At 39.3% G+C, this 23,434-nt stretch overlaps 1 protein-coding gene across 1 annotated transcript in view; it reads right to left on the bottom strand.

Annotated features, from left to right (window-relative positions):
- The window catches only part of DPP4 (dipeptidyl-peptidase 4), an 85,894-nt gene that overhangs the window by 34,430 nt on the left and 28,030 nt on the right, over window positions 1–23,434 (bottom strand). The window contains exons 3-10 of the mRNA XM_011947095.1: window positions 21,383–21,481; window positions 20,892–20,983; window positions 19,521–19,601; window positions 13,244–13,296; window positions 13,061–13,133; window positions 12,175–12,295; window positions 9,014–9,174; window positions 7,390–7,502 (exon numbers count right to left, since the gene is read on the bottom strand). Coding sequence (XP_011802485.1) covers window positions 7,390–7,502; window positions 9,014–9,174; window positions 12,175–12,295; window positions 13,061–13,133; window positions 13,244–13,296; window positions 19,521–19,601; window positions 20,892–20,983; window positions 21,383–21,481 — 793 coding nt within the window. The remainder of the gene's footprint in view (window positions 1–7,389; window positions 7,503–9,013; window positions 9,175–12,174; window positions 12,296–13,060; window positions 13,134–13,243; window positions 13,297–19,520; window positions 19,602–20,891; window positions 20,984–21,382; window positions 21,482–23,434) is intronic.

The raw sequence follows: 23,434 nt of genomic DNA, 5'->3' as shown, positions 1-23,434 counted from the left end.
CTTTGTCCTTTCTCGGAATTCATAGATCAATTCCCATCTCCACTCCCTTTGCAGACACCTAATCACACAACAAACATTTACTGGGCACTTGGGATGGGTCAGGTGCTGGATAAAGCCCTTTAAGCCCCTCACAGCTTCATCATCCCCATTTTACAGCTGGGAACACTTAATGTGCGAATGTGCCTCGTGATAACGGGTTTCCATGCTACCCTGCTGCAAGCCGCAGGTACTGAAACAAGACTGAACCCCTTCACTCAGCAGCAGAGCACCGCATTTCCATAAATAGGGGTCCCTTTTCATTTCAGCCCATTTTCTTACTTCTGGAGAACCTATATACTACCGAGTCTGGGTGGCTAGTATTCTCACAACACACCATGAGGTTCCCTAGTTGCTCCCTCTTTGTTCAGTCTTGCTCTTCAGCCTGAAGTGGCTGCCAAGCTCTAACTTCCTTAGGTCTTGGCCTAAATGTCCCCTCATTCACGATGTCTTCTTGGAAACCTCCTTCTCCCACACCACTCTCCCAGGTCTCACTGCACTCATAACTAACCGCCAGGCTGCAGGGGCTGAGAGTGCAACCGCCTCTTTCCATGCTGGGGAATACAGACATCTCATCCGGTCTGATGCTTCTGCGTCTGCCCAATGCAGGGGAGCAAAATGAGAACACGGAAAGGCGAATACACTTTACCCAAGACAGGCAATAAATCCGTGAAAAGAAAATGGAAGTATGAAAAGCACAACGGAAAACGAAGCTTTCTGAAATTAGTTTTTTAGACCAGAGGTTGGAAAACTTTTTCAGTTAAGAGTCAGAGAGTAAATATTTTAAGCTTGTGGTCCACATCTTCTCTGTCACTAGTCCACTCTGCCTTTGTAGCACAAATGCACCCAGAGACCATAATTAAATGAATGAGTTCATTTAATGTTCCACTGAAAAGCTAAAATTTGAACTTCATTAAATTTTCACATATCATGAAATATTATTACTCTTTTGATTTTTGTTCCCAGCCACTTAAAAACGTAAAACCTGGGCAGATCACCTGAGGTCATGAGTTCAAGACCAGCCTGGCCAACATGGCGAAACCCTGCCTGTACTAAAAATACAAAAATTAGCCAGGCGTGGTGGCACACACCTGTAATCCCAGCTACTCAGGAGGCTGAGGCAGGAGAATTGCTTGAACCCAGGAGACAGAGGTTGTGGTGAGCCAAGATCGAGCCACTGCACTCTAGCCTGGGCAACAGTGAGACTCTGTCTCAAAAAAAAAAAAAAGTAAAAACCATTTTTACTTGTGGACCACACAGAAATAGGCAGTGGACTGCATTTGGCCCATAAACCCTGGTGTGCTGACTCCTGTCCCATATCAGTAGTTATTATCTTTTCAGGCCAAAAACCCTTTGGACAATCTGATGAAACTGATATACCTCTCTCTAGGTGGGAAAAGCCTCTCCACCATCATATATACAACATCTGAAAATTCCATGGGCATAGATTAGGAATTTAGGCGCCAGAAATATCCTTCTTTTTTTAAAGTGTTCTGGTTGAGCGAAGTGTTAGGTGATGGGGGAAAAAACTTTTGACAATAATTAGTGGATCACCCAGTACTAAATAGTTTTATCTACCAAAAGCCATGAGTTAAATGTCACGTTCAGAAATCAGCAATATAAAAGCAACTTTTCCCCATTTGAAAACACTGAGTAATGGAATTTGGGAAGTCAGCCAGGAAACTCACGTGCATCAATCATCTTCCCTGCCCATTTTCAGATCAAAGGTTCATGGTCCTGGACCCTGCATGGCCTGGGTTACTCTCCATGACTCCAGGTGTACTCTGCACCCTGTGCATGCTCAGCAAGGCAGTTCACCCCTGGCGCAGACAGGAATTTTTGAATTTTCTTATAAACATGCTTCTCTTCGGTGGTAGCCCTGAGCCAAGATTATGCCAGCCTGAGATGTCAAAGAATCATTTAAAAAAAAAAAAAAAAAAACCTGCCGGGCGTAGTGACTCATGCCTGTAACAGCAGCACTTAGGGAGGCCAACGCAGGTGGATCATTTGAGGTCAGGAGTTTGAGACTAGCCTGGCCAACATGGTGATCCCCTGTGTCTACTAAAAATACAAAAATTAGTCAGGCGTGGTGGGGTGCATCTGTAATCCCAGCTACTCAGGAGGCTGAGACAGAAGAACTAATTGAACCCGGGAGACAGAGGTTGCATTGAGCTGAGATCATGCCATTGCACTCGAGCCTGGGCGACACAGCAAGACCCTGTCTCAAAATAAATAGATAAATAAATAAATAAATAAATAAATAAATAAATAAAGCCAATGGCTCAACTGTACTTTTTACTGAAAAGTTTAAGTCCCACTTAAAACCAGAAAAATCCAGCCAGCAGTATTATCATCTATGTTTGCACACTGCATGCTGCTTTTATTCTGCAAAAACAGGCCAATACTGAGTAGTTTTCTTATGTAATGGTTTTGGTGGGGTGGAAGAGGGACCGCCCCTGCAGTCCAGGCCTTCCTGAGAGCCTGGACAACTTACCAAGGTTAGACATATGAGCCAGTAAGCTCTTCTACCTTCTGCAGCTGGATTAGTCCAACGGGAATACGGTTGATTTTAATACTAAAATGATGCAGTAATTTTTGGATGTGAAATAATGAGTTCACACCCATGTGGAGTCTACTATATGCCAGGAACTGTTCTAAGTGCTTGACATAAGCTCATGACCACCCTATAAGGTGAGTATTGCAGCTCATTGTCTGCAGACAAAGAAATACAACAGCAGAGGATTTAAGGAACTTGCCCACTATCACCCAACTGGGAAGTGTTGGAGCCAGGATTCAATTCAAGCTGTTGGCTTCAGATTCCCTGTTCATACTCGTTCCCTCTATGAAACCTCCACCCATCCATTTGGGAAATGTTGCTAGCTAGCTTCACCTTCTTGCTTCTTTTCAGCATAAAGTTCCTCACTTAAAGAAATCTATTCCTAGAGAGCTGTGTGTAAACTAAATTTTATAAGGCAAATTATATGTGAATGCACTGAGAAAGACTTGTTAAAAATCACACAACAGAGAATCCCCTTCTAAAGTGACTGCCTGTCCCAGCATAATTCTTTGCAAACAGTAGGCATTTAATAAATGTCTGTTAGGTACTATTAATTCCCTTAATTTTTGTAAATGTTTCTTTTGGTGCATTAAGGATACTTAAAATAAGGTATTTATTACCAACTAGAAATAATATTGGAGGGAAAAATGCTACCAAGAGCAAATGCAACCATGGAATGATTAATTCAGTGAATCACCCGAGGAAGCGGGCGTACTGCCAGTGCTGGCCACAGGCTCCATGCCACCCTCTGCTCTGATGGGGATGCCAACCCTCCCAGGTTCGCTGACAAATCCCTCAAGAGAGGAATGGGTGGGATGAGATGAAGCAGATCTGAGTGCTGCAGCACCCGTACACCCGCACAGTCGTAGCATGCCAGTCCTAATGTGCCTCTTGCAGGTGTCACTAGCTTCCAGTTTCTTTTTCTCCTGTGTGACAATCTGAAGCTTTGATGTTGCAGCTTTGTAGGCCAGGGTCGTAACAGTTCAGAGAAGACATAGCAAGACTTTGTATCTATTGTGTCATTCAGGAGCAGAGAGAGAAGGGATAGGGTATGTCATGAGCTGGGTGTGATGAGCCCGAGAGCCAGTCAACAGATGTTGGGTGGGGTTACCGCAGTAGAACATGCCCTCTCCAATCGTCTAGATTCAGGCCACAACATTTGTGCAGAGAGGAGATAAAAAGGAGGGATTTCTATGCAAAGTCATTTTGAAGTCTATCCATGGTGCTGGCAGCGTGAACCACTATTCTACACACACACAGTCACCTAGATAACTTACTCATCCATTCATCCACCCACCCATCCATCCATCCTCTGCTTCTCTATTAATTTATTCTACAAATATTGGTTGGGCATGTGCTATGTCGCAGGCACCCTGCTACACACTGGAGATATGATTGTAAGATTGGCCTCTACCGCATAGAACCTGTCTTACTTCAGTCAACAATGAATGTACTGCTCTAGATAAAAGTTAGGAGATTTATGATTTTACATTATGTGCTGTTTTCCTTCAACTTTTTGAGCTTTCCAGTTCTCATTATGAACAATGAACACAAATTAGCAGCATAACAAATTTAAAGCATAACAAATCTAAACTTTAGCACTAAATCAATGCAGGTAGCAGGGAGACTCACCCTGGTCCAAGTTCAGGCCTTGGTTGTTGGAAATGCAGCCTGGCTGCCCTTTTCATTTGTTATCAGAGAAGCAGGGCTTCCACCCATTTCTGCTAATTCCTAACAAAATCACAAACCAGCCTCATCCTCCTGTGGATTTCACTTGCTGCAGGCTCTGTGGTGAAGGGATATGGCCTAACAGGAAAACTAATGAGGGAAACATGGGCAGAGGAAGGAGGAGAGGCACTGATCCTGGCCAGGCTTCCCACTCCAGGAACTAGTAAATCACCGGGTAACAGGTTGGGCAGGTTAACTCACCTGGATTTACGTGGCCCTGCTGGATCTTTGCATGAGGCCAGAAAATGGTGCATCATCATGTACTAGCGCCTTTTTTCCGAGGGCATCTAGAGTCTAGTTCTAGAAAAACCACAACCTTACCAGTGTTAACAGAGACCAGAACTATATTTTAAATTCCCTAAAAAACACATTCCTGTGGCATTTCCAAAAAACAATATTCTCTGGTAATATATATTCCACACAAAATCTCCATAGTGAGGCTAAAGTGTGACTTAAAGAACTACTGAGAACAAGAACTTATTGACGAATTTACATAAGGCCAAAAATCCGTCCTGAGAATTGCTTGTTTCTTGAGCCCAGCACTTCACACAGCTGTGCCTTGGAAAGGGATCTCTAAGTGGGAAAGACTTCATCTCTTTGGAGAATAAATGAGACAGCAAGAGCAGAGCACTGAGCACAGTCCCAGCCCATGAGAAGGACTCAATACATTTTTAACTAAATTATTCAAATATTTTAGTCCAGCAGGCATAGGCCTCGGTCCTTTGCCCAGCTTCCACACTAATTTGCTGTGTGACCTTGAGCAAATGACTTTACCTCTCTCGGTAAAGTGGGAGGTTCTCTCACCTGTGCCTCACAATGGTGTTGTGACTGTGTCCTGGAACCACTCCAGATTCTGTCTAAGCTCCCAGGACTGTTGGGAGAAGGAGGGAGGACAAGGACTAGGCCTGCCAAAACTGAGAAGCAATCTCCCATTTGCTTTCTGGCCATACACTTCTGTATTATATCTCACTTGAACAAAGGTTTCCAGGTCCTTAAAAAGTTTATAAACCATTGATAAGGTCTAAAGCCCCTTCCAGATGGAATCTTTTTCAGAGCAGGTGCTCATGGCTCATCCTCTCTACGGGAAGATATTGGTGACAGACCAAAAGGCAACACCAGGCTCTACTGGTCTTCTCCTGGGAAGCCCTGACTTTTCCATGCTCTGTTTTTTCCACCTCAGTGTCCTTCCTCCTCACTGCGCCCTGCTGGAAGCCAGCCTGCTCAATTTGCACATTCTCCAGGGGGCATTCTTTGGTCCTGGGGTCATGAAAAGCCCAAGTTCTTCTCCTCAGAATGCCTCCATTCTATTGCTCATACCTCTCCTATCACTCCTGGGGGCATTTATCTGAATGTTTTCTATCATCTACTGATGATAAGTGCTACAAGGGCACAGGCTTTCTATGGACATTTGGCAGTAAAAAAGAGGCTACCCATCAACGATGATTAAAGAGGTGACTGGATGGAACCAAAAGGCAAACTTTGAAACCTTTGGGTAAATTTTTACTCCGTTGGACAAACCCAGAAAATTTTTTAAAAACTTACTAATTGATTTTCCCCCAAATGAATGGGTTACTACAGATATTTCTAACCAAAATAATGTATTACTAACCACAGAGCACAGCCCACAGCCTTCCTGATGTAGTTAATGCAACCCCAGAGGAAATGGATGCTTCCATCCTGCTGTGACGGTGCCTTCGGGAATCTTAGGGCACCAGCCGTAATCACCCAGAGGGAGACACGAAGCAGTGTCTAATAGCTTGTTCTTTCAAGTCAGAAAGTCAGGTTTGAATACAGATTCCTACTTCGTCATTTTCTTAATCTGTAGGCCTCATTTTCTTATCTGTGAACCGGCACACGATGATAGTTGTTGGAAAGACAGAGTGACTTTAAAGAGTCCTAAGATAAAGCATGTGATAATCCCTGTGTCTGGCACATGGTGAGTACTCAATGTATGCTAGTTGTTATTTAAAAACAGCAACAGGCCGGGCACGGTGGCTCTCGCCTGTAATCCCAGCACTTTGGGAGGCCAAGGCAGGTGGATCATGAGGTCAGGAGTTCAAGACCAGCCTGACCAACGTGGTGAAACCTCGTCTCTACTAAAAATACAGAAATTAGCCGGGCACATGCCTATAATCCCAGCTATACTCAGGAGGCTGAGGCAGGAGAATCACTTGAACTTGGGAGGCGGAGGTTGCAGTGAGCCGAGATGGCACCACTACACTCCAGCCTGGGCAACAGAGCAAGACTCCATCTCAAAAAAAAAAAAAACAGCAACAAGACCAAATAAATAACAGAAATGAGTGAATATGGAGCTATCAGCCAGCCATAAATTGTACCCAGTACATTGGTTCCTTTACAGGAAAATAAACAAGGGGCTGAAGGTGCTCCCGGGTGGAATTCAAACCACTGACATGATTTCAGCAAGTGAAGTCTTGGAGCACAAAATGACCTTGGAGCTCCCTAAACTTAACCCACAGATTTCCTGTATTTTCTCTAGGCCTTACAAGGCTCTGTGGGACCTGACCTTGTCCGCTCCACTCTCTTGTTCACTGTAAAGGCTCCAGTCACCCCAGCCTCCTTGCAGTTCCTCCAACACCCCAAGCACATCTCCTCTGCACTTGCTCTTCCTCTGCCCCTGCTATCGGTGGGAATGGAGCCCTCCTGCTCTTCACATCACTGCCACAGGTCATTTTATCCATGAGGCTTCCCTGACCTTCCCTCATCAGCCCCATCCGTTTCGCTCTGCTCAGGTTTTCTTCACCACATTTATCACTACTGGCATTTTCCACTGTTCTTTGTTTATCTGGTTTTCGTCTGTCTCCCTCAATTTGAATGCAGGCTACATGACACCAGGGACCGGCTGCTCTGTCCATTGTCATCCTCATCTCTAGAGCTGTGCCCAGCCTGAGGACGGGAAGATGCTCAAGAAAGAGTTGCTGAAGGAAAGAATGAATGACTGTCAGTGGGAATGACACAGCTGTGATCCACTCTGCCATTCACTTTTGAAAAGTTCGCCCTAGAAAGTGTAAAACTGTTTACAAGCTAAGCATTCAGGACAAGAGTCTTACCCTATCAACATAGAAGCAGGCGCAGTGATTTGTATGGAAGTTGCATTGGTGGCTGAGCTGAGAGAGTCTGTATTTACAACAAAGAACTTTACAGTTGGATTCACAGCTCCTGCCTAGGAAAAAACAATCACAGAATTGGTATTGACAAAAAAAAATGTAACATCATTGCACACATTTTAAAACAGCACAAAATGTCTGCATTATGGCCATAAAATTATCACAATCAGACACATTCCAACAATTTAATATAAATAAAATGAACATAAGGGAGAGTCATGAAATGCAACCTTTTCATGGTCAGGCAGAAACAGAATACGTGTATATATATATATACACACACAATACACACACACACCGAGTATATATAAAACCAGAAAGTCCAAAGCACTTCTGTTTAAATAATGAATGTTTATATCTTTATAATTTATCACTTTGAGAAAGCAAAGATAAACCTCTTAAAATCAACTCTATTATTTGCAGATACACCCTGTCTCCCTGAGACCAAAAGTCTTTGACGCCTGTCAGTATGAAGAACACCTTGGGTTCTGCCAAAGACACCATCCACCAGAAAAATCAGTTTACCTGAGCCAACGATGTCAATTAGGAAGCCATCATTTCCACTCTAAATTCAGGTTCACTATGATGGAGCTTTATAATCAATATTATGACTGAAACCTATAAAACCTTTTTAAATATACACATAGATCTTCGATTGACAGATTAGTTAGAAATAATATGATATTTTTAGTGAGAACACTTTATGGAGTTTTTTTGTGTGTGCCAGTTTCGCTCATCAAAAAATAACATTCCACTGAAAACACATCTCCATATTTAGTCTCTGATCTTTTTTTTTCTTTTAACTTCCTCTGTCTTCCTAAAATGGCAGCTCTTCATAAAGCAAATTGAGTGAGTTGGTAAAAATAAAAATCCCCTTTTCCAAATTTCTTACAGAAAAAACACTTTACTATTAGATTTTCCTGCAGACAATACTGTAGCCATTATTATTACGGTACTAGTGAAGAATCCCTGGTTCCCTTTTAAACTCCATCTTCCCTGGCTTACACTGCTTAACAAGGCTCTTCAATTTTAGTAAACACGCAACCCTGAGGGGGAGAACAGCTTTGAAAACCAAGACGTGACACTATTATTCCAAATGTAGGACATGAAAAATTTACATTAGTGCCAAATCTATAATAGAACCACTAAAACTAGTCATGTATCCCGTTAATTAGTAATACAATCTGATATATAACTGAGCTTTGCAACTTCGTCTAGGGCACAATCCAACTTCTACAAATGAGATGAGCTTCTGATTCAATTATAGCCTCTCTTTTCCTCCATTCAAACATTTTCATTCCCCTTATCTCTTTCAAAAGCATTTTCCCCATTTTTTCTGCTTGTCATTCCTCAAAGTTTTTGGAGAAATTACAAAACCTTAAATCACACTCTTTCCTGGGATAATAAAAATACTTTAAAATTGCCAGATGCTGTTGACTTCAGCAAGAGTAATCACAGCAAGCTGTTGAAGAGAGACTGACAATATTTTCATTAGCAGGAAGGGATTAAGTGAAACCATTCTCTTCCCATCAAATCATGGAACCACTGTACGAACAGGAGCAGAGACCTTTGGATACGGAACCCGTACAGTCTTTGGGTACTGCAGTGACTCATCAGAGTAGAAGGAGTATTCAATAAGTGGGACTTCTGTGTCGTTAAATTGGGCATATGCTAAAAAAGTGCCGTTTGGAGACCACCACAGAGCAGAGTAGGCACTGAAGACTTCCTCTGAAAAAAGACATAAATTGTTCTGTTACAAGAAGTAGCTGATAAATTGGCTTTGGCATTCAAAATATTGTTCTCATTAGCTTTAGTAATTACAGTAGAGTTCAACTAATGAACCACTTTGCATTTGCTGGGCTTCCAAAATCAGAGTAATACAAATGAATAAAAATAAAATCTTCAAGGATATATCTGGATTGTAAAAATAAGTAACCCGTTGGACCATTTTAGAATATTTTAGCATGCAATATTTAATATAAGCTCTACATTTTTTTCTTTATCTTATAATCCTCTAAATTTATGCCTCAAAACATACTAAAAGTAAATTTCACACAGGAGGCTGATTCTCCTTTCTAATTTTCAAACAGTCAACATGCCAGCATACTCTCCCCAACTGGGCTCAGTTTGTACTGAGCCCGCAGGGTACTGGTGGGTGGTGTGTAGCTCCAGGCTATCAAACCAATATGGTGCCCAGAGTTTACTACTCTTGGCACAAACAAGGTGTGGGAAGGATGGATTTAGAACGGCAAGGAGCTCCATTGAGACCCCTACTGAGAAACATCTCCTTGCCCAGCCCAGAAACTGAAAACTCCCTTAGATTAACACACTGCTCTGGTATATAAGAGAAGAAGGTCTTACACACGATGGGTAAGAGAAGAGGGTCAAAGAGGGAGGCAAATAAACGACAGGATCTTGCTTTCCAGTACATTGTTGGGCTTCTTCTCAATCTCTGGCAAAGATAGCTCGTCCCTATGATTATTATGGCGTCTGCACATGGGACATTTGCAGCCAATCACTGGCTCTTAATATGTTGAAAACTCCTTCACCAACCGGGAATGGAGGAGTTAAGTAGACTGAGTGAAGACTCCTATATATTCCACAAGTCTCATGTAAGTGTAAATGTAAAAGCAAAAGCATAGAAACTAGAATCTTAGGGATGGGAAATCATGCATTCTAATCAGTTTTCAGATGCCTGATACCTCCTTACAAGTTATTTCCAAATGCTTTTTTTCAACAACAAGAAGAATAGCAAAAATAACTACTGTAATAAAATGTAATAATAATTATTGTGATGAGCAGCTGACATTCAATGAGTACTAACTATGCACCAGGTATTGATAAGCAATTGACATCTATCACCTCAGTTAAGGCTCACAATAACCCACTGTACTGATAAAGTTAGACAAGCTTGAAAAGGATCAGAAATTTGTCTAGGATCACATGGCTAAGAATTGGTAGAATCAAAAATCAACCAAAATCTCCTTTGACTCATGCTTTTCATCTCCGTGCTATATTGCCCTTTCCTGCCTCTATTTTAGTATTTCCAGTAACAGAAAACCTACTACCGGGTTAAGCAGCCTATTCTTCCTTTGACTGTCTCATATCTGTATCATTGATCTATACACGCTTATGTAGCAATTTAGAATTTACAAAACGTATCAAATTTAGTCTCCACAAAGATCTCTGAGTGATGATTTATAGCTCATTGCACAGAGAAGGAAACTGAGGCATGGAGTGATCCAGTGAATTGCCTGAGACAAGAACTAGAACCCGGCCCTTATGACTCCAAGTCATGGTTGCTATTATACTAAGAACTTGTTCATATACTGAGTTGACTTATCATTCTTTGTAACTTTTACCCATTGATTGCGGTCTATAACACAGGTGCAGTTACATAAAATCAATATAATCAGATCAAGATTTTGGTTTTTAGAATTACTTGTAAGTGTAAGTAGCAGGTAGTGATCTTTGTCTTGAATTAGTGGTTATTTGGAATGCAGGACATATTTTTCTGTATTGACAATATAGTAATTTCCTTCTAGGAACTGAAGCTATTAGAGAGGCCCAAGTTGGAACTGTGAAGCTGTTCTGCATGAGAATGGCCTAGTCATGAACATGCAAAAGTTTCCCTCCAGCGATTACCTACTTTAGAAAGAATGAAAGTGTTAGCTGCCCTCTTATCTTCCACAGGGCCAGCTGTTTCTGAGGGAGGGTCAGAGCTTTGGAAAGAGGCCACTCTTGTCAATGATCCTGGAGACTGGTTTGTGCTGTCCAAGGGTTAAAGAATCTCTAAGTAGCTAGTGTTAGTAAATTTCATTGTAAGTTTTAGTCAAGCACTTATTTCTAGGACATGAAAATTTATCTTTCTTTCAATGTGATTTGTTGTTGCTGTTATAATGAGTCAATTAAAGTTGACTTGGACTTGGTAAGAACTACAATTAAGTCATGAAGAAAAACTATTTTTTTAAACTACAAAGAAGAAAAAAAAATACGATGAAATATAGATGAGTCTTTCTAATAAATATGAGGAAATCTTGTGAACAGTTTGGAACAGCCCCAGAACGCCTTTTACTTTGGCAAATATAGACATAAAAAATGTTTTTCTAATATTTTCTAAGTTTCTAAAATGTGTTCCTAATAGTTTCTACAACTCTGTATCCTAAAAGGGAGAATATTCCTTTTTAACTTTTTTAGTTTTATTAGTCACTTTTTCCTAAGCCTTTCTAATTGCTTTTTCATTCTTAATAACAGGAAATCATAATTTGTCCAAGTGCAAATAAATACAAATCCTCTATAAAATAGACATTTTCTCTCCAACCTGTAGATATTATTTTATCATCTTCTCAATGTGATGGGATTATTTAGCTTTCCTTAGTAACTTCTGGGTTAGATAGGTCTAGTTAGAGAAATATCTGATGTTAATCTGGAGGCTTTTATGTTCCAGTAAAGGCAGAAAAGGTCTATCTACACAGACAAGCCCTTTGTGTCAATAAACCAGAGACAAAAGGAGTATTGTCAGGCAATGAGGACAGAGGAGTGCTAGGAATAGTTAAGTTCTTGGTCTAGGAGACACCTGGTGCTGTGAGTTCTAAGAGAAGTTTGATGCCCTTTCAAACAATGCAACTTATTTTGAATCTCATTTAAATTTTCCCATTGCAAAAGAAACACTTAACTATTTTAAAAGCTGATAGATTTTCTGATTTGAAAAAGCTTTAAAGTTTCTACCTTCATAAACCCAGTCAGTTATTCCATTATATATTATATCTTCTTCCCCAGTCCATGTGATTCTGTGACTTGGTAAATTTGGTTCAATTTTAACATAAATGTCATTGTTCCAAACATATGCCTAGAAGGAAAAAAAACAAGCATTGATATCTATAATAACATGTTATATTTTTATCCTGGAGTTTTAGAAACACTTATCTATTGCAAATGTAAGGATTACCATAGTCAAATGTTCCATTCAAACAGGAAGAGTCATTTACTCTTTCCCTCTCTTTCTTAAATTACAAGTGTACAGCCTATAAACCCAAACTAATCCTAAAACCATTAATAATGTGTTAAAAATAAGAAGCACACAACCATCACTATTTGAATGCTAAAGCATATGCGAAGACCGAGAAGGCTGACCACTTCTACAGGATGATATATGCTTGTATATTTCTTTATTGGGAGAGTGAGTAGAGGGAAGGCAGTTGCATTCTGGAAGAGAGAAGTTCAACTGCAGACAAACATTAGATCCTCTTGTTAAGATTCTTTTGGACTTCTGACATTCTCCTAGCACTATAGAACCTAAAGGTATATCTATAGTAACACAGAAGAACACAGAACTAGCAGAAAGCAGGTGTGACTCAGAAAATATCTAAGTACAATAGATAACTAGAACTTAAGAGTTCAATATGCATTTTCCTGTGAATAAATATTCCCAATGGATACTTTCAGGAATTATATTTATTTTGTTAAGCTAGTAAAATATTATCTTGGGCAATAACACTATATTCTAGAGTGAAGTATTGACTTCCTAAGATGTCTGCTTTGTATCAGGGTTAGTAACTTCTGCCTATGAAAAATTTAACCAATATTTTTCTGACAACTGGAGAGACTCACTAACCAATTTATGACCCACTGGTGACCATGTGACCCACTGTGTGTTGTTTGGAATCCTCTCTTCTGTAATCAGCTGCCTGGAAAGAAGATGAAAGGAAATATTACCAAAAAGAATAACTCACATTGGGGTTTCCTTAAAAATATGACAGTAGAAAAGCCTAATAGATTTTATTGGGAAGTCACTGACCTTTTATTTAAATCATAAATGTCATATGAAGCTGTGTAGGAATGCCTCCATTGCTATGAAAGAAAACAGACATTTCAGGCTTCTGTGATTCTTGGTAATTTGGCCACTCACTATAGGAGACCAAAATGATAGATTTGGCAATATATGATTGTATAATTCTCACATGTTATCATATCTTATCATTTCTTCTGAGAATTTTGGGACTCAAAAGTATCCTGGAGATCATCTCATACAAACTCCTCTGGAGTTCATCTACAACCTAGCTCTGGCACCACCTCCTCCAAGGAGCCTTCCCAGTACCACAGTGCACCAAAAATGTCATTTTGTACAAACATTATCCCTAGCACTCACCATAGTATGCTAAGATTGCCTACTTAGAAAAATGTAAATTTTCACTTTTCACCTATCTTATTGGCAAAAGATTTAAAAGATATATGATGCTATTGCTGATGGTGATGTGAAGCAATGTTTAACTTCATACACTGATGATGAAATGTAAAGTGTTGTAAATTTTTTGAAAGCCCCCTGGCAAGACATATTAAAATTAAAATACGTGTATCATCAATATTTTAGCAACCATCTCAAAAAGCTAGAGATGAAAGTCAAACTTTCTGTGACTGCAGAAGCTTAGGGAAATCAAACTAAATAAAAAGTAATTAGAAGAAATGAAATAATAAAGGGAAAAGCATTGATAAAGTAGAAAACAAACAATAGAAAAAATCAACAAAGCCAAAACTCAAGTCATTGAAAAGACTAGTAAAATTGCAAACGTGGTAAAACTTAGGGGTAAAACAGCACAAATGACTGGTATCAGAAAGGAAAAATGGGATATCACAACAGACTCCACAGACATTAAAAGATCATAAGAGACTATTATAAACTTTTTTTTGCCAATACATTTTAAAAATTAGAGAAAAAGAAAAAATTTCTTAAAAAATAATTTCTCAAAACTGAGAAAAATTCTGAATAGTCTTATATTTAATAAACAAATTGAATCCAGATATAAGAAGTTTACATAGAGAAAACTCCAAGGCAAAATACCTTTACCAGCAAACTCCTTGTTATTTATTCAAATGAGTTGAGAATTTATGCCCACACAAAAATCTACACACAAATGTTTATAGCAGCTTTATTTATAATTGCCAAAACTGGGAGGCAACTAAGATGTCATTCAACAGGTGAGTGAATAAACAAGCTGTACTAGATCCATACAATGGAACCTCATTTAGAGATAAGAAGAATGAGCTATTAAGCCACAAAAAGACATGGAGGAATCGCAAACACATATTGCTAAGTGAAATAAGCCAATGTGGAAAGGTTACATATTGTACGATTCCAACAATATGAGTTTCTGGAAAAGGTAAAACTATGGAAAGAGTAAAGAAATTGGTGGTTGCTTGGAGTCTGGGGGAAGGAAGAGACGAATAGGGGAATCACAGGGGATTTTTAGCACAGTCAAAGTCATCTGTATAATACTATAATGGTGATACATGTCATTATACGTTTGTTAAGAACCATAGGTTTGTCAGACTCCACCACTATAATGGTAGATACATGACATATATTTGTCAAAACCCACAAAGAGTCAAGCCTAATGTAAACTATGGACTTAAATTGATAATGATATATTAATATTGGCTCATCAGTTATAACAAATGGACCACACTCATGCAAGACGTTAATAATAGGGGAAAGTGGGGGAGGGAGGATAAGGGAGTATATGGGAACTCTCTGCTTATTTTCTATAAACCTAAAGCTGTTCTGAAAAATAAAGTGATATTAATTTTTAAAAAAATGAATCAGAACTAACCAGATGATTTGGAAGGAGTTTCACATGGTATCATTGAGTGAGAAATGCAATTTACAAAAAAGTATAGGATTTTATTTTTATAGACCAAGCAATAACTAAAAACATCCTATATATTTTCATAGAGTTATATGAACAAGAAGAAAAATATAAAAATATGTAGATATATATATTAGACTTTAGAGAGCCAAGTGAAAAAGGGAAAAAATAAGACCGAAGATAAAAATGTATATGATCACATATTTGCATTTATGAAAAATTATGTCTGAATATAGATGCATATATAAATTAAAGATATTTTCAAATAAGTTGCTTGTCTGTATGTCTGCCTTCTCTACCATACTCCTAGAGGTAAGAAATTGTATCTTACTTATCTTTGGATGCTTGGAATCTATTCTAGTGCAAACCACATAGTGAGTGTTCAAGAAATATACCAAATTACAGGAAAATTCAAATTGTACCAAGGAGGATGAGATGGATGAAATAGGTATCCCAAGGACACCCAGCTATATAATAGCAGAGCCGAGACACAAAGTCAGAGTTCCTAACCTTAACTGTTTATCACTTCTCACCCTCCTATGCCCTCATGTCAACAAATATTTATTAAGTTCTACTTTCTGCTAGTCATACATTCCTTTCCTGAATTCTGGATTATTTTGACACACCCCATGCTTGTTTCTGGGCAACCTCAAGCAAAATATTCACTAAAGCCAAAAGGTGTGGTACCAGCTAAAAATATTAAGATGGACTGAGATCATTGAGCATGACAAACCATCACGGGGTGTAAAAGAAAACCCACGATGTTCGGTATGTTCACTTCATCTTTTGAAACAGATTCATTATTCTATTTAGTCTATAAACACTGGCAGCTGTCATCTATCAGACATTACTGGATAACACAGTGTCCCTCCCCTGGAGGAGCTTATAGTGGAATGGAGGATATGAAATAGTAAATGGCAATAAAAGAATCATGATAGGATGTGCCAAGAGATATAATGGAGGTGGGTGGGAGACGCAGGAATCATAAATTAGGCCTTGGGGAGGCAGAGAGGATTATGGAAAAGAGATTCTTTGGCGGAGGTTAGTAACAGAGGGTGACTGAGAAAGAGTAAAAGAGCATCATAGTAAAGAGAAGCTGAACGCAAAGATAGGAAAGATCACATTTAAGAGCACAAGCTTTGGAGTCTTCTAACCTGGATTCAAGGTTTCACTGTGTAATGTGAAGCAAGTTTCTCCCTAAGCTTCAATTTTCTTTTTAGACAAATGAGGATAATGCCAGCAACAATCTCAGATGCATGAGAATGCATGGGAAGCACTTAGCAGGGTTCTGGAACATTGTCAACATGGAATCGATGACAACTATTATCAGGATTTTCAGAGCACTAGGTAATGAGCAGAGATGCTAGGAGAGCATTCATACCAGACTATGGGGGTACTTATCCACTCACTCACTCACTTGCTTGTTTATTTATTTGTAGCCACAACTTAGAAGTGATAGCACTAACTCAGTCATGGAGAAGTCGCACAGTTAGGATCTAAAAAACACTAAAAGGTAGACCTCCAAGGAAATGTAATCAAATTAGACTTTTATTTTTTCTAGATATGTTTCATAAGGGTCACTTAGTCAAAATATATATGCTGTACAGAAAATTCTATTGGACCCTCTTGAAAGTAAAAAAAAAAAAAAGGAAAAAAAGTTGAAGATATAGATCCCTACTTTCAATAGCTTTATCATTTAGCACTTTGCAATAAAACTTGTATTCATTTATCAATGATCTTCAGCATCTGCTATGTGGCCCTGTCCTAGGCACAGAGGTGTGGCAGTGAATAAATCACAGGGAAAATGGCACCAAATAAGGCAGGCAACAAATAAGCAAAGAAATCAATGACAAAATATCACAAAATGTTGTGATGAAACTAAAATGGGTTAACGTGACAGAGACCGATTAGTGGGGTGTGGGTGGAAGAGCGTGGTAGCGGGCAATGTTTGACAAAGTGACCCAACAAATATGGACCTGAGTTAATAAAGACAGAGAAGCATAAGATGATGGAGAAGTTTTCACGAGGAAGCAATAGCAAGTGCTTTGGCCCTTAGATGGGAATGAGGGTGATGCTTGAGAAAAAGAAAGAGCTGTGAACTTACAGGTTCTCAACTCAGCATCATGGAATCTCCAGAGGCCCACAGCTATGCTGATTTAGTTGCTTTAGGGTAGGCCACAGATATGTTTTTTCAAAAGCTCCTCAAGTGTTCCTAAGGTGAAGGTGAGGCGAGAAGCACTGGGCAAGCATGCAGAGTGCAGGAGAAGCGGGTAGGAGATGTGTTCAGTCAGGCAGACTGTGTTCAATCACACAGGACTCAGGATGCCAGGGTTAGAGCTGGTGTTTTATTTTGAGTGTGACGGGAAGCCACTGTAAGTGGCATAGGTGTGGCATAAACTAATTTAGAATTTAAAAGTAGTACTTTGGATACTGTCTGAAGTACAGATGGCAGGGGGAAGGGGACAGAGTGTAAAAAGCAAAAGCCAGTTAAATACACGGGTAAATTCCAGTGACACAACAAATACAAATCTCCACCCCTGGCTGGCCAACTAAGGGCCACCAGGGGAATACACGCATTAGTGCACATCAAATGGCTTTTGCTGAACGTGGCTATATAGTAAGGTGAGCTGGAATTATCTTTCTCTTTCTACCTTACCTTCATATGTTAGTCTTTAACATGGACAACTGTTATTCAGTGGTTCTCAACCCTGGTTGCCATTACAATCACCTATGACAGTTGAAAATATATTGATGCTCACCAGGCACAGTGGCTCACACCTGTAATCCTAGCACTTGGGGAAACTGAGGTAGGAGAATCGTTTGAGGACAGGAGTTTGAGACTAGCCTGGGGAACATAGTGAGACCCTATCTCTAAAAAACAAAAAAAAATTTGAAAATTAGCAGGGCATAGCAGGGCATGGTGGTGCACAACTGTAGTCTCAGTTACTCAGAAGGCTGAGGTAGGAGGATTAGTCAAGCCCAAAATGTTGAGGCTACAGTGAGCCATGATCATACCACTGCACTCTATCCTGAGTGACAGAATGAGACCTTGTCACAAAAAAAGAAAAAACAGTACTGATTCTGGCATTACCCCAGAAACTTCTATTTACTGATCTGGGGATTGAACCTAGATACTGGGAAGTTTTAAAAGTTTCTCAAGTAAATTAAGTGAATGTATTCTATAGATAGCAATAAGAAGCACTTAATTAAACAAACAATAATCCATTAATTGGCAACAGATGTGTTAAAGTTGGTACAAGATTCTGATTCACTTACAGTTAAGTTTAACTGAACATAGAGTCTTCATGTCCAGGAAAGGGAGCCCGACCCAGCAAATCCAGGGTAAATGTTATGATTGAGAGTCACCATCCTGAGATGGTCAATGCAGTAGGGAATGGTTTGCTTGGCCTGAGCACAGCAGAGTTGGTGTGTGAGTGTTGGTGTGTCCTCAATATAATTTATCCTAGAAAAGAAAGGTCAAGGGTGGGAATCCCCAGCTTTGTATTTTGCTTGCAATATAGGATATCTTTACAAATTTTTAATCTTCACTATATGTCTCAAAACTTCCTATACTTGAACAACTGTTGTCAAATCCATGAGTAACCAAAAAACTGTCAAAGTTATGGCGATCCACATCCATCCTAAACATGAAGAGGATGTATGATTAAGCTGTAACTTCTCCTGAACGTGTTAGGATGTGGAGTGGGGCTGGGTGACTGGGGGAAGCTGAGCGCTCATGGTGGAATTTTTATGATCTGTGGTGAGGCTGTCCTCCTTAGAATAGTTTGCATATGGTGGGGCCCGAAGGTTGGGAGATGGTCTGGGCCATCTTGTGGAATCTTTTCTGGTGGATGGAAAGTTTAACTCTTTCTTTTTCTTTTTTTTTTTAGAAGGGATCTCACTCTGTCTCCTAGACTGTAATGCAGTGCTTCCAACTCGTGGGCTCAAGCAATCCTCCTGCTTCAGCCTCCTCTTCTAAGTAACTGGGACTATAGGTACATGCCACCATGCCCAACTTTAACTCTTTTAAAAACATATATTTATGGAGGATCCTACTACACATAAAGCTGTGACAAAGGAAATAAAGGGTTCTGCCATTAGGTGTACAAATCCGACATGTAAACTTATTTTTAAATATGTGTATAAGTAAAAATTTTTATTGACTTACATTATTAGTACATATAAGTACAATATAATATTACCTGTGCTTTTTAGTATTTGAAAGCACTAAAAATGAATTTCTTTTAAAACATTGGACTTGTCTTTAAGAATGAGAATGACTCTGATTCTGAATTAATGAGTTTTAGTGCCCATTACATTACTTAGATATTAATTTTAAGTATCCATACACTTGAAATCGGTTATAACATAGCAAATAATCCAATAATCTTGGATTATTTAAATGTTACAGTAAGAAAGCATTTCTTTTACCTTCACATAGTTGTATTCTAAGAGAATAAACTGCCCATCAGGAGATATTGAATAATCATTTATAGAATGTCCAAATTCATCCTGTGAAACAAGAAGAACAAAGAAAAATTGAAGAATTCCATTTCATTGCCATCACTGTGCACTTACTTCATAGGGGGTATTGTTCTAGACATGTGGCTTTTGCCTTGGGAGTTCCTAATCTAGCAGAGGTGGCATATTCACCCACACAAATGACCATGATGCCAGGTGGGTGGTGATCAGTGTTAGAAAGCTAGAAAGGGAAGGATTAATCTGAAGAGGAAAGATGCCTGCGAGAGTTAGGATGAGGAAAAGAGAACTTTCTCAACAGTGGGAAGAGCGTGAGCAAAATGCCACGCATGGGAAAGGACGTCATGTTTAGAGACTCCTTAAGGGTCATGTGTAACCTGAATATAGTTTGTGGGGGTGCTGGTGTCAGACAATGGAAGGTGAGAGGACAACAAATTGGAAAAATAGTTGGGACCTAAATATAAGATGTGGAACTAGACCTGTGTTTTTGCAAGTGATAGAATCATATCTATCTTTTACAAAGATACTCTGGTGACACAGTGGCTGAAATGAGAGGGAAGGACGGAGGGCTGGTATCAGCCTGGATGTGGGGAGTGCAGAATGCAGATAGGGACACAAGTTAGAGCACTCACTACCACAAGATTAAACGAGGGTTTGAGCAAGGACTGTCCAGTGGAAATGGAAACTGCGATATACCTGACATGCAGAGGGAGAATTGACAGAGTCTGTTGTCACCTACTGTGGGGGATGACATGAGTCAATGATGATTCCGAGGTTTCTAGCTTAAGTGGCTTGGAGGAGAATTAAGTAACTTTTACCAATACTGGGAACTCACGAAAAAGAATAAGATGCTTTCAGTGTGCTGGGACAGCTGAGAAAAGATAACCAGTTTAGCTTGAGATTTTGAGTTTGAAATCCACATGTAGGAGCCAGCAGTCTATTAGAAATTAAAGTTTAGATCTGGGAGAAGGTTATTGTTAAGTGAGTGTGTATGAGAGTCAAGCCAGAGAGGAGGGCAGTAATGCTGTGGGGTTGCATGAAATTCACCAAAGGAGAGCATGCAAAGTGAAGAGGGAGGCAAATGAAGATGGAGCCCCAAGGAACACTTACATTTAAAAATATGGGCAGAGGAAGAGGAATCGTCAAAGGAGACTAAAAAGTAGTCAAGGCAGGGAGCATTTCAAGAAGGAGAGAAAGATCCACTTTGCCATATGCTGCAGAAATAGTCCAACAGGTTGAGAAATGACAGTACTCGTGATTTCAAAGGTAATGAAAAAAATCCCCAGAATTCTATGCGTGAATTAATTATGTGATTAAACATACAAATGTACTGTTCTCCAAGAAAACCGAGCTGTTTCCATATTCAGCATTGAATACCAAGATATTATTTTCTTGTTTGTAGAGATATTCATGATCTAAAGAGAGAAAACAACCAGATCAAAATTTCAAGTTGTTACTAAACATCTTCGTAAGCTGAAAATTATAGAATACAATTTAAGTTCACAAATACCAAATAGGCATTTCTAAGTTGAGAAAACATGAATGATATTATACTAACATTCATTCATTTTCTCATCATTATTGTCAAGGTTTCAATTCACATTTAATTTTTTATTGTACATGTCAAAGAAATACTTGAGTTTCTTTCAGTCTTTCTCCCTTTGCACTTCAAGTAGAAAACAAAAAACAAAAACTCTCCATAGAGTTTTTAAAAACAAGGATTACCTCTTCTGAGTGCCATAAAAGCACCCTACATCTCAACCTAACTAGAATGAATGTAAGCATAAAATCTGCCCTACCCAAAAAATTCTTACCTGAAATCCATCGTAAGGAGTATAACTTCAGTCTATAAGTATTTTTTAAGTAATCAGTTAGAGTGTAAGTTTTGCGACTGTCAGCTGTAGCATCATCTGCTGGTTGAGAAAAAGAGCCAAATGTTCAGTAAGATGGAATAACCTAAGTTTTGTATAAAATAAACAAATGGATCACTACAATAAACCCTGCCCACAAAATTCAGAAATACCCTCACAAAATGCAAGACATATTTTAAAAGACTTCAGACTGAATGGATGGAGTAAAAATCATTGAGCTATGAAGTGTGTGTGTGTGTTTGTTTCACTGTGCTGTATTGTGCTACACTAGTGCGCTTTACTGTGAAGGTCTAGATCAACAATGTCCTATAGAAATACAATGTAAGTATATTTTCTAGTAGCTATATAAGAAACACAATCTTAAGGTAAAATTAATTTTAGTAGCATATTTTATTTAGCGCAATACATCCAAAATATCATTTTGCCATGTAACGAATATTTAAATGTTATGAGAACTTTTGTGCTCTTTTTTTCATTCTAACTCTCAAATCTGATATGTAGTTTATACTTACAGCATATCTCAATCTGACTAGGTACATTTTAAGTTAATAGTTACATGTGACCACATGTTCAATGACTACTGTGGTGGATGGCCTGGAGCTAGATCATCCTTTTCGGACGCTTTGGGGCCCAGTTTCAGGCCCTCCTGCTTCTCAGAGACCCTTAGGACATGCTGATCACCCAATTCAGGGATCTTCATCAATATCATCACTTTTCTTTGAACTTAACAGAATTTGTGTGGTTCTGTATTCTACTACCGGTGACCCAAATTCAAAGTCTGAAAATCATTTTTGATACCTGTCTGTTTTTCCACCATGCCCATCTAATTGACCTTCTTGATTATTCCTGCAAATCTTTTTTTTCAGGTATCCCTGCCATTAGATTCTCCCAATTCTATCCCTTCTCTGCACCACCACTAGAATAATTTTTCTAAACCACTACTTTCATTCTGGTGATCCCTTCTCCAAAAGTTTTCAATGTTTCCCCATTGCCTACAGGAAGAAGATTAACATTCCTTAGCCTGACACTCACAGCCCTCCACAATTGACACAAGAGTATCTTATGTCACTCTCTCCTTGCAGGGACCATCTCATTCACTCTTATGACCTACACACTGAACCTAGAAGATGTTCTTGGGCTTTTCCGCCTCTGCTCCTTTTTCTAAACCACTTCTCTGCAGTGTCTTCCCTGCTTTCCTGGTTGTCAGAATCACTACCCTCCAATTCCCATCTCTTTCATGAAGACTTTAGTTCTGCCCCCTCTGACTTTTGCCCCAACACTACTAATTTGGCTCTTGTCATTTAATGACAAAATAGTTGACAACTCTTTTCCTCTGCCTACCCATGTGGTGACCTCAGTTAGGCCATGTAGTCTTTGAAGACAAGGCTTTGTTGCTTGTTCATTTTAATTTTTATATCAACCTTTAGCAGCTAACACAGTTCAATTCCACAGCAGGCACACACTCAAAGAGGTTTTATTGGTTGATGTAGGATGTCATCCTAGAAGCATAATCAAGCCAACGTGATTCCTCTTCTCCAATCCCAGAGTCTGTCCACCAATGAAAGAGCTTAAAGTATTTTTTCTCAAATCCTCTACTTTTTCCACATATACACAAACATACACTCACATAATCAGCCACCATTATAAAATTCCTGTAACTGCAGTTCTTACAATTTGTGGGACTAGGAAACCAGCAGCCCTGTCTCTTGTTAATTTTCTTGCAGGAAATGCCTCCCTTGTAATTTTCTTACAGAGAATGCCCTTTCAAACAATGTTCTTAAAATTTTATTTCTTCAAATCTGGTACACATGCACCATGGAATACTATGCAGCCATAAAAAGGAACAAGATCGTGTCCTTTGCAGGGACGTGAATGAAGCTGTAAGTCATTATTCTCAGCAAAGTAACACAGGAACAGAAAACCAAACACCACGTGTTCTCACTTATAAGTAGGAGGTGAACAATGAGAATACATGGACACATGGTGAGGAACAAC

The sequence above is a fragment of the Colobus angolensis genome, unplaced genomic scaffold (assembly GCF_000951035.1).
Source record: "Colobus angolensis palliatus isolate OR3802 unplaced genomic scaffold, Cang.pa_1.0 Scaffold259, whole genome shotgun sequence".
Classification (NCBI taxonomy): domain Eukaryota; kingdom Metazoa; phylum Chordata; class Mammalia; order Primates; family Cercopithecidae; genus Colobus; species Colobus angolensis.
The sequence above is the reverse complement of the archived record's forward strand: the minus strand, read 5'-3'. Positions and strand labels throughout refer to the sequence as shown.